Consider the following 14,509-nt stretch of genomic DNA (forward strand, 5'->3'; position numbering starts at 1 on the left):
TTTGTTGTTGTTAGATAACTTCATTCTAAATTAGGCGAGTGTGTTTTGTTATGCATGGACCGTCATACAGTCTCACTTCTGCTTGTACACTGTCTTGTGTTGCACAATTTCGTTTGATTTGATGGATACACGTATTATGTTCTATCATTTGGAATAACAAGTTCTTCGTTGCCTTGCCTTTTAGGGATTTTACAGCCGCTTGTTAATGAATGAATGAACTTCTGACGGTAAGTTTCGACGAAAGCATTTGTTTTCTAATCGATGTATGATGAATAAATAGAGAATGTCTGATGTATGATCAGTTTGTGTATGTTTTTGAGACCATAAATGCACTCAATTGCAGACTAACGTCTGACATGTTGTAAATTTGTAACGCTTTTAATTCTGTGAGGTTGTCAGAAGGTGCCTATTGTAAATGAATGAATGAACATCTGACGGTAAGTTTCGACGAAAGCATTTGTTTTCTAATCGATGTATGATGAATAAATAGAGAATGTCTAAAAATATTGTAAATTAGTAACGCTTTTAATTCTGTGAGGGTGGCAGCTGGAAGAGGGGGGGGGGGCGGGGGAGGGATAACTTATTTCGAAAATGTGAATATACTGACTTCATCGTTCGAACCTGCGTCTTTGAACGCTTTTAAAAGAGAAATATGGCGCCATTCATGCTCTGATTTATCACCATCATCATCATAATCATCATCGGCATACATTTTAAACTTTTAAAGTTTCCCTGCTCATACCAGATTGCAGTCGTATATGTCTAGATAGAAAGGCATAAATATAGATTTAGATCACTGTCAAAGTCGTAAAATTTCTAGATATGTTTGCTTATAATCTCTGGAGAATATGGGCAGGACAGTAAGTGTTTCCAAATAACTGACAAAACTTTGGAATGCAATTGTTAAAACATCACTTTATTTATTAAACCTGCACAACAAAGGAGACATAGTAGTTATAATAGACCAGGGCAAAAACATTTTTTGTTGGTATCATGTTATCATCTATCGGCCATGATTCAACATCTAAAATGGGAGAGCCTGGAGAGGAGAAGAAATGCTGCAAGCCTTCACCTCATGTACAAGATCCAAAACGACACAGTAGCCATCAATGCACACCATTACACAGCACCCATGATTGCCAGCAACACACGACAGTATCACTCAAAGAAGTTGCTGGCGAATCCCATCCCGCACCCAGCTCTTCCAGAACTCATTTTCCCCTCGGACAGTAACTGCGTGGAATGCACTTTCAAAGATCACCCTTGACGCTACTTCACAGGAGGGCTTCAAGGGAGCGCTTCCACCAAGCACCTAGACCAAGAACTAGATAGTTTATTCCTCAGCACTACATCGTGACTTATGGATCCTGCTGAGTATCGTCGTAGAAGTAGAAGTCTTGAAGGGCAAATGGGGCACAAATCGTCTCCTATGAGGGCAATTTCATTTGGCCAATAATATTGCGGCATAGGCGCCCTTTTACTTGGGGAAATATAGGGATGGTTTTTAACCTCAGGCTAACAAGTCGACGTGCTGAGTTCCAACAACTCGTCCTGTTGTCTTTTTAATTGTTTTCTCGTCTTCCTGTCCTAAATGACCTCATTATCTCGCTAGCATCTTTAAACTGATCCGTCCACTAGCAAAAAGTTTATCTTCTTGATGTTGAAGTCCACATTTTCCTAGTTTTCCGCATTTGTTAATGTATGATGTGCAAAATAATCATTGAATTCACTCTTTTTCATTTCAAATATCGTAGGTATTCATGTAGGTAAAGAGAGAAGCATCCAGGATTGGCGAATTATGGAGTAGTTTCTGGTAGATCGGATATTCTCTAGTTCCCACAAAACATGGAAAAGAAACATCCAAGAAATGATGTGTCTGGCAAAAGAAGATCAGACGGTATGAACATCAGCATATCGAGCAGCGATACCGATATAAACGTCAGCGATAACAGACATCTAATTTATGGCGATCGTAACAGAGGAAAGTCCGCCATCGAAGTCTGCACGTTACAGCCATCGGAGCTAATCTCCCCCGCCGAGTATGCCGAGGGAAGCGGCGATGTCGTCCAGGATGCAGACGTTGATGATGAGGATGTGTCGACAGACAGTACGATCACGAGCGCTAGCGGACTGCAATTCAAGATGGCCAGGCAGGACGGGAAAATGAACAAACACAACGAGATTCCTCTCAACGATTTCAACAGCGAGTCGAGTTTTCAGTCGCCACCGGAAGTCGAGTCGTTCACACCGAAAAAGAGGATACGATTTAAGACCGACGAACCAGAAGTGTTCTACCCGCCGCCGGCAGTGGGGTTCAAGTTCAAGTCGCATGCAAACCAGTCCACCAAAAGGAAGGCATTTCTAAACAAAGAGAACAAAGGGAGTAAATCTCGGTTTGATCCCATGAAAAGAAATCGCATGTCAATCGGTTTCATGGGAACGCTCTTTGAACCAGATCGGGAAAATGGGCAGGTGAACGATGGACGTGATGGTAGTGGTGTTGATGTCCACGATGATGGTGTTGATGGCCATGTTGATTCGGCAATCGTTGATGAAGGAAAGCTACCCGTAAAGAAACCGAAACCATGCACAGACAGGTTTCTAAAGAATGTTAAATCTAAGATCCAGAAAACCACCAAGAACAACAGGTTGAATAGAGTCTACTCACCTGTGCTCATTATGGACTTGATAGACGTGAGTTAAACACCAATTTTTCTGTTTTCTTTCTCAAACCGCAATACATTAATAGACCCTCTCCAGAAATAGCTACCCCATCAAGCAAATACGATTTATGTTGACCCCCTTCATGAAGGGCCCGAAATCACAAAGGAGGTTTGTCGACAAACCTAGGTTTATGTGCGTCATATGGCGCGTTTCGATGCGTTTTTACAAACCAAGGTTTGTCAAAACTCGTCAAAACGCTTACTATAACGCACATAAACCTAGGTTTGTCGACAAACCTCCTTTGTGAATTTGGGTCTCTAAGTCTTTGACAAAAAAGGTTGTCGGCCTTAGTGTAGGCGTCGGGTTTAGCCAACAGATTCTTCCGCACAGACCTCCAAGACTTTTTCAAAATAAAGCGCTGTGCATTATAAACAAAACACCGAAAACTGACATGAAATTTTGGAGGATTGAAGTTGTCACACTGCCTTAAAATGTTTGCACCCCCTAAAAGTCAATTATTGTCAGAAGGAAGGGCGGGGCTAACACAATTTCCTATCGAGAAAGGGTTGTCATACCCCCTTAAAAAGTGCCCGTTGACGGAACATTGCCCCTCCCAATGATATTCTGGACGTATAAAATCACTTGTTATATAACTTTAAACTTGATAAATAGATATCTAATAATAAGTCCGCATATAAGTTTGAATTTACATAGTGCAATCTTTTTATAGTAGTTTTTTGAAATGCAAGTTTGAGTCAATTAATAATTTCTTGAATAAATTATTTCATGGTTAGTTTTGTGTTGCTTTATCCAAAAATAATGTTCAGGATCATGTAAAGGAAATTTAATTTCAGTGTAACTTCTTTAATTTTCTTCTATCAGAATCGAAATAACAAATATGCATACGCTAGACATAATAATGTGTAATTGGGTTTTGTATAGACGTGTATCAATCAGATATGATTCTTTACGTCTAGGGACCGACCGTTAACGTCACCATCCGAAAGACGTGACTCAGTTTCGAATCGGGGTCCGCCTGAATCAGTTTGTAGGTGAAGACAGAGAGCTGACCAATCGAACGTACCGCTAGACCAACTCACACCTCTATAATGAAACAATATTCCATGGTTTTCGTTTTTAGGCTGTTCGGAATGATGACCTCGATGATCTGAAGAACGTTCTTGACCAGAACAGCTACTTCAGTTTGAACAAACTGGATAAGAAAAACCTAGCCTTACTCCACCATGCCGCCATCTATAACCGGGAATTAATTGCAAGGGAAATCTTGAGGAGAGGTGCAAGTAAGTCTGCAATCATTTTGTTGTACGTTCTCATAGGTTTCCTATTTCCTATTCTTAATCCAATTTATTGTTGTTCATCGTATATACATGTATGCCCCAAGCGACATTTATAACTTAAATAGGGTGGTTCTGTGAGTAGCACGGCAGTTTTACAACAAAGGTGGTTCTCCATTTCTCAAACTATTTAATAATTTCATAATAATTATAATCAGGGAATGATTTCCGATCTCCCAGTGTATCCCGAAACATGACTATTTTACCATCTCTACGTAAAATGTAGTTTTCCTCAATCGATATTATCATCTATCTTCCACTCAGATGTCGATGTTACCGAGCTTCACGTCAGGGCGACCCCTCTTCATGCCGCTGCTCGTATGAACAGCGTCGACGTCGCCCAAGTACTCCTAGCACGATGCGCCGATGTCAATAAACGAACCACCAACGGGATGACACCGCTTCACATCAGCGCGCGGAGAGGACACATCGCAGTTACCAGGGTAACGGCTTGCCTGATGACAAGATTTGCATTTCTTTGTTGATGGTGGCGTTAAAAGGCGTGTACGCCACTTGACAATAATTGCTCCGCGTTATTTTCCTAGACCAACTCAATTTTTAACTTTGGCCTTAGACCAAACACTTAACCTAACCCTAACCCTAACATAAACCTATCCTAAACCCTATTTGCATGTTGCAACCCTATTCATATACCTTTTACGAAATAAAGCCCGTAGTAATTGTTCCAGGAGCAACTGTCGGGTCACCCGCAAAAGATTTTGATGATGGTGAGAAGGAGACTTATAATTATGATGAGGTGTCTTGGTCGAGTGGGTTTGTCACCGGACTGTGGATCACAATGTCCGTGGTTCGAGTCACACCGCGGCACAAATGCCCATTGGCAAGACATTGATCTACATTTGCCACACTCGACCCAGGTGATGTTAATGGGTGCCTGGAATCAATTCCTTGAAATGCTAGAGCGCCGTAATGGCAGCCATGCTAAAGCAGGGGTAATAGCTGTGGAGCGCCAGGAGCCCAGGAGTGTCACGTTTGACAGACATGAGGGCTATACAAGAACCCACTATTATCATTATCATTATTATAATGATGGTGATGTTTGTGATGATGATGATGGTGATAATGATGATGATGATGGGGTGAATGCAGAGCCAGGACATGTTAAATTGACCAGGGTAAGAATTTCCGTGATTGCGCGACAGAAGATATAAAGTGTAATCCTTTTCTGATAGCGTTTAAGATACTGATGATGATGATGATGATGATGATGATGATGATGATAGTTATGATGATATTACTGTCGTAGTTGATGATGATGATGATGATGATGATGATGGTAGTGATGAATATGAGGTGATAATGGTAGTATTGACAGTGAAGTGGCAATAAAAATGAGGAAGATGGACAATGATGAAGATGTTGGCGGTGTTAACGATGACAATTGTGATAATTATGATGTTCGAATAATGATAACAGTTATGATGAATAATTATCATTGCAATGATGATTTCCTGACACAACAAAGAAAGTCTTCATTCTGTCCTTAACAAGATTCTACTGAGGCAAGGCAAGGCGGACGTATGTGCGTATGACAAGGACTGCTGTACTCCTCTCCATTTGTCTGCAGTGAAGGGTAGCATGGGAGTTTGCAAGTTACTCGTAAGTGCATTGTTGTTACGAGACGAAACCTTAATGAAACAAGTAGGCCTATCACTTTATTCGCAATGCTTTATTATCCATTCCTGAAATGTTTTCATTTCATTCTTTCTTCCCGCCTCTGTCATTTTCGTTTGGCTACACATGTAAATACATCGTATGATTTGGAGTGTCTGACAGAATGAATCCACCCATACATATACATACCATCACTAAATTCCTTTCTAATTTTAAAGGCACTATTTAGATTATATCTCAAAAACAAAGTTTCCCAAGCCGCCGCGGTGCTCCGGTGGGCCTTTGAAGACCACACCAAAATGATTATATCCGAGGAAGAAGAAAAGAAATGGATTTATTTGCATGGTTATAGCTTTCATATTTGTTGTCACGATATGTTACGAGCTCGTGTTCTTTCAGGTTGTAACGTCCTGAATATCACAGGCCAAAGCTTTACACATAAAATTGTATCCAATCCAATCCACAGAATATTTGGTATCGCACATTTTCTTTGCAGTTACGAGGCGCTCTATAATCTGCTCGACATAGTAGTATAAGGACCGCTATGATAAAAACGCTTACAAATGTACAATGACGGTTAATTCCTGTTGCACACGAAGCGTCATTTCGACTGCGTTATTCCATCCGCTAATCGAGCCCATGAAGAAATTAACGCATGAGTCAACAATGCAACGCAATGTCAACACTGTTCATTCATTATCCACTATGCGTACGCTGTCATTCTCACCTGCCGCGTCAACGGACGTGCATTTACTTGACGCAACCCTGCGTCAGCAAATGACTCAATCGTACGTCAGCAAGTGGCGCATCGTCTATAACGGGCCTTATCAATCAATCAATTACCATACCTTCTCTAGGTCGAACATGGAGCCGACATCAGAGCCAAAGACGACGGTTGCCTGACCCCGCTGATGAAGGCGGTGATGAATGGCCATGTGGATCTGATCGACTTATTCCTAGAGAAGGGTAAGTATACCTCGGATAAAAAACCTTGAGCAATACTACAAAGACACAATGTAAACAGAATACACCCATTCACGCTTACAAGAATGCTCGTGCGCTGACATGGGCGCCATTTTAAATTACGAGTAAACAAAGTTGTGTACTCGTAATTTAAAATGGCAGTGACGCAACAAAACATGCGCATCTGAAAACATTGGTGACGCAATGTTTACTCGTAAATTAAAATGGCGGTCTTAACCGTGAAAGGGTGTATTATAGCAACAATCAGAGTATGAGTTTCTGTTCATTCGAAGTGTACCCCAAAAAATAAGTTACATTATATTTTCTGTTACAATGAATGCGATCAGATTTACTCCCATTATTGATAATTTGTAATTTTCAATGCAATACACAAGCAGGTAAGTGTCGGGGGACCGTGTCAGACACGTTGCCCCGGGGTGCAAGATAGGACTATTGTAGCGTGCTCCCAATCAGCATAAAAGATGTTATATGCATTACCGGTCGCTATTTCCTAAACATTTCATCTTATTTGAAGTATCGTATAAATACATGCATGTATTATATACATACTGCTTTCATGTATCTTTTAAATGATTTTTTCTTCCATATTTGTAATAATGATTATGCCTATGTATTGAAAAGGATGTGTATGCTTGTCAGAAAGCAACCAGGGGACCGACGGCTTTAATTCCTCTCCGGGTGACTTGTTAATCAGGATTAATGCCTTACCAAAGGGCACTAGCGCATCGGCGAGATCGACAATGCGCTACCACTGAGCAATTGCGCCTTTTATGACTAGAATAATGGCTTTCAAAATAGCATTCGTGGGCTTCAATTGAATGCTTCACGTCCCATTTAAACGATCCAAGAGGTTGTTATTGAAATATATAGATATAGGATGTCCTTCTGGTCCCCGGCATGCAGGGGCATTTTAAGAACTCGTTGAAGTATGGCTTCCCCATTCAAATAATTCTTGGAACTATTGAAGGCTGCCAAGAAATCCTATATGACATTTTTGTTTTCGTGTTATTCTCTTTCAAAAAACGATATGGAAGATCTGATCAAAATCGAATTAAAGTATCTGACTAACGTCTTTCATACCTTGACGACATATTCGAAAATGTTAGTTGTATGTTCGCTGTTGAGAATATTCTAATGTCGGCAAAATTGGTCCGTCAACCCACCCCCAATCACTGATTGGCATGATCTTATGAATGCTATTGTATTACACAGCTCGAAACACAGACATTCCCGTGTCAAGCTACCTGATGGATGAAGACAACGAGAGTAACACACTCTTGCATCTTGCCGTATTGAAACGGAACACTGAGGTAACAACTACTTGAAAAATTACTACATATCGCCAGAGAATTACATTTAAAATATTATTGATAGTCTACAAAGCTCTAAATGGTCAAACTGCTAGTTACGTTACTGAATTGTTGCATATCAAGTCTCAAACTCATGGTCGTAACCTTCGTAGTACACAAGACACATTTATGTTGCAAATACCCCCATATAAAACCAAAGTAACCCTCGGGGACCGGTCATTTCTCTGTGCTGCCCCTAGATTATGGAATAAATTACCGCTAGAAATAAGGAAAGCCCCATCACTAGATAATTTTAAATCAAAACTGAAAACTCACTTGTTCATATAGTGTGTATAGCACAGCATTTACAAGCTCTTGCAGCGCAATACAATATATCCACATAGTTATTGCGCTTTACAAATGAATATTATTATTATTATTATTATTATCAGTGGTACATGTACTTCACATTTTAACCTCATGACCCCATCTGGCCCTCTTGGTCAGTGCCGTCATTTACATGAAATTATCCATTCATTAACCACACCCAGAGCCATCTATACACAGAGTTTGGCCAACCCGGTTCGAGTTGGACACAATATGGCGACTACTGCTTTGTTGGGCAAGCACAAAACAAAAGAATATAACTATAAGCCATGTTGTGACCCAGTGAACCCAAGTTGGCCAAACTCTGTATATAGATGGCTCTGACCACACCTCAAGTAGAGCACCCTCCATCCCCAAATTATAAGAATCACGTGCATTTCAAAGTAATAATACAGAAAAATAAAGTTATTAACATACTTAAACTTATTATAGAATCTGTTCTTAAAAAAAAAACAATTCTCTTACAAATGGAACGAGATGAAAGATATAGAGTTGAGTTAACAATTTCCGTTGTTTTTTCCACCGATTTTTGTAGGTCATCCAACGGCTGCTCGATGAGGGAGTCGACGTGAACGTGAGGAAAAAGAACGGCATGACTCCGATCCACATCGCGGCTATGAACGGCGCTACGACCACCGTCACGCAGCTGATCGAGAACGGTGCCGACATCGAGATGCAAGACAACGAAGGCATGACACCGTTACACAGGTGAGCATTGAATGGAAGAAACGTATTGCAAAATTATTAAATCTTATCCTGCCACAGGGCTAATCCCCATTATGCCAAGCCACAAATCCCCCAGTGCCAAATTTATAACGAGATAATCGGATTAACGCGTGCAAAACAATAGACACTCTCAAAGCGCTTGACAAATATTATTATCACCCCGGTCATCGGATTCATGTTTACCTGCACACAATGTATGTACATTCTCCACTCCCTGGGGAGCATTCCAGCCAGGCGTCATTTATACGAGCGCACACTTGCTCATCTAACCACATTAACTTTTGCATCCTACCGGGTACCCATTTAACACCTGGGTGGAGAGTGGCAAATGTAGATCAATGTCTTGCCAAAGGACATTAGTGCCACGGCGGGACTTGAGCCGCGGACATTGTGATCCACAGTCCGGTGATATATCAACTCAACCAGGACACCTCTACTAATATATCCATAACTTCCATATATGCTCGTGTGATAACATCATTTCGAAGAGAAAGTTGCTCTATGACTGTGTAAAAGATATGCATGTACAATAAAAAAAAAAATCTTGACCTTGAGTTCTGGTTATGTCTTATGACGGAAAATTCACGCGGAATCAAACGGAAATTCTCAAAATGCTATTATATTAGTTAGTTATACTTAAGATCAGTTTTAAAACTATTATAATACTTTGCAGTTGACCAAATTACTTTTCATACATGGTTACTTGTATTGATATAATTATTTGCGTACTGTTTTTCATCAAATTCTTGAAAAAAAACACAGGTTCAAAGTTCCATAAGAAACCGCTATAAAAGATAATATTAGGGAGAAAGGAATTGGTAGCTCAGTTCGTCTTTCTACAATAACTGATGGAAATATTTGCATTGTCGTACTCTATACGATCAGGGCTGCTGTGTACAACCGTGTCGAGTCCATGGCTTTTCTCATCCACGAAGGAGCCGTGATCGACGGCGTGGATGATAACGGTTTCACGCCGCTGTTCTGTGCCGCCTGGAAGGGTCATACATCTGCCGGTGAGCTCCTTCTAACCCGAGGAGCTGATGTCCATGGTGGGTAATCATTCTGATACATTCAAGTCAGGTTGTGACGAAGTCGATGGTGATGACGATAATTATGATGATGATGACGATGATGATGATGATGGTGATGGTGATGAGGAACCTGAGATGCGGAAGTTTCACCGCTTTCATCTGGTGTACCCAATTCATACGTTGTGATCAATGAGGTAGACTATGATGACGATGACGATGATGATTACAAGGACGATAATGATGATGATGATGATGATGGTGATGAGGAACCTGAGATGCGGAAGTTTCACCGCTTTCATCTGGTGTACCCAATTCATACGTTGTGATCAATGAGGTAGACTATGATGACGATGACGATGAGGATTGCAAGGACGATAATGATAATGATGATGCTGATAACAATGGTGATGGCACCGATATGACGACGGCAACGGTGGTGAAGGCGATGATAATGACGATGATGATGACGATTGTAATATTGATTATGAAGATGATTAATGTGTGGCGATGATGGTAACCAAGATGATAATAATGGTGGTGGAGGTGATGATGATGATGATGATGATGGTGAGGAAAAAAAAATGACGCCAATTTAACGGGGGTGAAAACGATCTTAATGACAGTGACGGGATTATTTTAATAACGAGTATGGTAGTGATGATGATGATGATGATGATGAGGATGATGATGATGAGGATGATGATGATGATGATGATGATGAAAGCAATGATGGAGAAGCCAATGGTTGTTCGTAAACCAATGTTGAGGTATACCTGAGGTACACGTGTGACATGTCTCAATCAGTATACTGAGATTAGAGACCAAAGATTATCTGACATTACCCTGCAGGCGCTGATGACGCCAAAAAGTATCTACTCATGAAAATCGGATCTCGACAGGTTTTAAACATCCCCACTATCGCATACAGTAGATCAATATCTTAAAGGAAATATTTCCCATTTTGCTTTGATTTTTCATTTTCTCTTTCCGTGCAGTATTTGACGTTCGCCACAAGTCTCCCTTGCACTGGGCAGCAGAGATGGACCACCTTAGCTTCCTGCAATTTCTTCTCAGACACGGAGGATACAGCCTGCGAAACGAAGCCGATGAAAACGACCAGACGACCCTTCACTATGCCGCTGAATCGGGCAACGTAGATGTAAGTTCCAGAATAGCTTTAAAGCCCCTCTGCACTAGTTGGCCAGGAGGGATTAGACCTTCCTGCATGTTCACTGACAGATGGTTATCTCATCAAATCAGCTCTCAATTAACATAATAAAGAGGGGATCATGGAGGACCAATGTTCACCGATTAGGCATTGACTGCTATATGGAGGGCGCAAGTAGCTATACGTAGTGCAGTGGGGATTCAAAAGACATTGATATCCATAGGAATTTTGATGCGTTTTAAACTTTGTTGAAAGGTAATATTGTACCGTGACTACCAGCCTTCACACACAGCTAAAATTCTATAAACATGATTAGTTTAAAGGGCTTTAAACTTATCAGCTGTACATACGACATCATTCACACACAGAAATTTCGGTGCGATCGTTAAAAGTTTCGTGATAAATTACTGCTCTTAAAATGCGCAGTAGTGACATTGCGCATTGAAGGTCATGTCATATCAAACAAAGCACACGCTACATCCAGTTTAAACACGTTTAACCGTTCACACACAAAATGTCAGTAACCCGTCAGTAGTAAATCTATATTCGTTTTGTTTGGCACCTATATTTCGATTTAGAACGCTTATCCATGAAGTCCGTTGCTTCTTTTTGTATCATGCCTTTCTTTGTATTTCCAATTTAAACGTTGGTTTCTTCTGTTACCATGGTTATAGATGATTAAGCTGTTGATCAAGTATGAAGCTGAAGGCGATGTTCGTGATGTCCTCTGCAAAACACCGGTACACATCGCAGCTCAGTAAGTTCCTTTTCTCGACGTCACTTGGGGGTTTAGTAGGGCCTATATACCAAAGGGCGGTTGGACGACATATGCGTATGGCAAGCATTCAATGCCGTAGAGATAGATCCTGTTGAATAGATCTTTATGGCGTTGAAGGCTTGCCATAGAGGCACGGAAAAATGCGCTGTGGACATCACGCATCTAGTACAAACAAAACGGATCTTTCCACGATCTCAAGTTCACTCAAGTGTAAAACTGGCCCTGCCTGCTGTTGTCTCTTCTTTTTCTTTTTATTCTTTACCCTTCAAAATTGTTTGTTGATTATACGACCTAAGATTTGTTTTTCTTCATTCACCCGACCGTATTGCATTAAGACATGTTACGATCGTGGACAAGCGGTTCCCTCGTTACCAGAAGGATCTGTCATTTGAGACACTTGCCCAAAAGTCCCGTCCACTTAATAAATCTTACACATTTAGGTCTACTCTCCTTTGGCAAGATAAAGACCGTCACTCAATCAAGTAATCAATAAATCAATCAATCAATCGATGTAATAACCAATTCAATAATAATTCAAAAGAATTGACCAATCGCTTCTTCCTTACCGTACCAAAATAAAGAGAATGGTCATAGACTACCACTGTTTTTAACAAGATGAGCAGCCTGTCTTTGAATAAAGTATCACACCCCTCATCCATCTTACACGATATTGTTCTCCCCTCCAGGGCGGGGTTCGTGGACTGCGTGGAGCAGCTTTTGGGCCACACCCCGATGCTCCTAAATGAAGATGACTGCAATGGAATGACACCGCTACTAACCAGTTGCTTCTACGGTCGACATGAAATGGTCCGAAAACTACTCAAGATGGGTGCTGACATCACCAATGTGTAAAAATGCCTTAAATCTTTTCCAGTTCATTTAACAACTAACAAACATTCTGCTGATCGGGTACCAATGCTAACGATGTGGAACGTTTGTGCTATTTTGTAGCATTATTGCCACGCCTTTATCTAACTTATGCAACGAACAAGTTCTAAAAGTTCGGTATAATGAGGAACAGTAGTTTGTTATACTTTAACGATACCGTCGAGCTTCTGTGTGTTCAGTGAACGTGGTTTATCCGGGTTATGGAGATGGAAGCTTTGGATAGAAGTATAGATTTAATGTTATCATTTTAGAGACTGCAAGTGTTACCCTCCTTAAAAATTATACATTGTTTGAAACCGACCATGTCTAATTGCCGCTGCTTTGGCTTAGATTATAAATATCTCCCACAACAGTAGCTTCACAAAAGGCCTGTTTTCATCAGCTCGAGTTTGCCAAATAGCCCGCTATTTCTGATTCGGGAAATTAGCCCGATCGCAAAATAGCAGGCTTCTGGCAGGTGAAGACGCAAATCGCGGGCTGTTTTGCTCGGGAAATCTTTCCAAGATATCTTGGGCTAGTTTGCCCGCTATTTGTCCGGTGCGTTTTCACTATAGGCGAACACGAGCACATTTCTCGAGCTGATGAGGACGCGATTTGTAACTTCGGGCTAAATACCTGAATCAGAAATAGCGGGCTATTTGGCAAACTCGAGCTCACGAAAACAGGTCTTGGTGACTGGCGATTCATAATTGATGCCTTGAACGACTTAATGTGTGATAAAATGATGGAGATACATTTCATCTGATGCTAGCATATTCAGAAGCTAAACAGCACAGACTGAACTTTAATGATCTTCGATGAGTAAAATATTTCGGGTAAGCAGTATCAATTTCATGATCTTTGATATGAAAGGTTTTGAAAAGAGCAATGTTGTTTGTTGCTTCCCTTCTCTTCACAGGAATTACGAAAATCGGACGGCCTTGATGCTGGCGGCAATGAACGACCACGTTGAAACAATGAGTATCCTCATCGAAAACAGTTGTGACATCCACGCCATCGACAAAGAAAGGGTAAAGGACGATCATACGTCATGAATACGAACTCGAGACCAGACGAAATTTGCACTTAAGCGGGAGATATAGAAAAAGCGGCTGGCTAGCGCATTTTGCTCCTATCCAATATTATTGAACCCCCCTCCCCCGATTGAATATGCCACCCAAATCTACAGCGTTCTCATGATGTTCACACAACAATGTACCGTTAACGTCCAAACCTTTTTAACAGGACATTTTTATTTTCCGTCTAGAGACCCATTCGGGTTCCTTGGGTATATGCGCTACCCAGATATTTGTGTGGATTTTTACATTCTGGACCCGCTTTTGAGCGGTGTACCATTCACTGCATTCTTAAAACACCTTCATCATTTATATGAAGAACAGCCGTTATAAAAATTATGTTGGCATTGTACTCTACAGTGGCGTAACGTGCGGATTGAAGTCCAAATATTAAAGGGGAACTGGAACGATTGGGGGGGGGGGGGGGCTCATGTCAATACTTAGAACGTGAAAATGATGCTAGGCTACAGATTATTAGTAGGTGCATAAGCTGGTCCATGCGTGGTCTTTTTTCACCCTTGTCCTCTTCTCTCTTTCCCTTTCTCCTTT

The 14,509-nt window shown here is 41.0% G+C and overlaps 1 protein-coding gene across 2 annotated transcripts in view; it reads left to right on the top strand.

Moving 5' to 3' along the window:
- The window catches only part of LOC100890525 (transient receptor potential cation channel subfamily A member 1), a 32,864-nt gene continuing 18,355 nt past the window's right edge, over window positions 1-14,509 (top strand). Inside the window, exons 1-13 of one of the 2 annotated variants that reach the window (XM_030984302.1) lie at window positions 1-227; window positions 1,755-2,694; window positions 3,806-3,965; window positions 4,284-4,462; window positions 5,532-5,639; window positions 6,512-6,620; window positions 7,851-7,948; window positions 8,850-9,022; window positions 9,926-10,089; window positions 11,067-11,230; window positions 11,914-11,996; window positions 12,704-12,865; window positions 13,804-13,915. In XM_030984302.1, coding sequence (XP_030840162.1) covers window positions 1,846-2,694; window positions 3,806-3,965; window positions 4,284-4,462; window positions 5,532-5,639; window positions 6,512-6,620; window positions 7,851-7,948; window positions 8,850-9,022; window positions 9,926-10,089; window positions 11,067-11,230; window positions 11,914-11,996; window positions 12,704-12,865; window positions 13,804-13,915 — 2,361 coding nt within the window. In that variant the 5' untranslated portion in view covers window positions 1-227; window positions 1,755-1,845. The remainder of the gene's footprint in view (window positions 228-1,754; window positions 2,695-3,805; window positions 3,966-4,283; window positions 4,463-5,531; window positions 5,640-6,511; window positions 6,621-7,850; window positions 7,949-8,849; window positions 9,023-9,925; window positions 10,090-11,066; window positions 11,231-11,913; window positions 11,997-12,703; window positions 12,866-13,803; window positions 13,916-14,509) is intronic. The other variant, XM_003725939.3, reaches the window with a different exon arrangement.

Source organism: Strongylocentrotus purpuratus, unplaced genomic scaffold (assembly GCF_000002235.5).
Source record: "Strongylocentrotus purpuratus isolate Spur 01 unplaced genomic scaffold, Spur_5.0 spur5_scaffold_14, whole genome shotgun sequence".
NCBI lineage: Eukaryota > Metazoa > Echinodermata > Echinoidea > Camarodonta > Strongylocentrotidae > Strongylocentrotus > Strongylocentrotus purpuratus.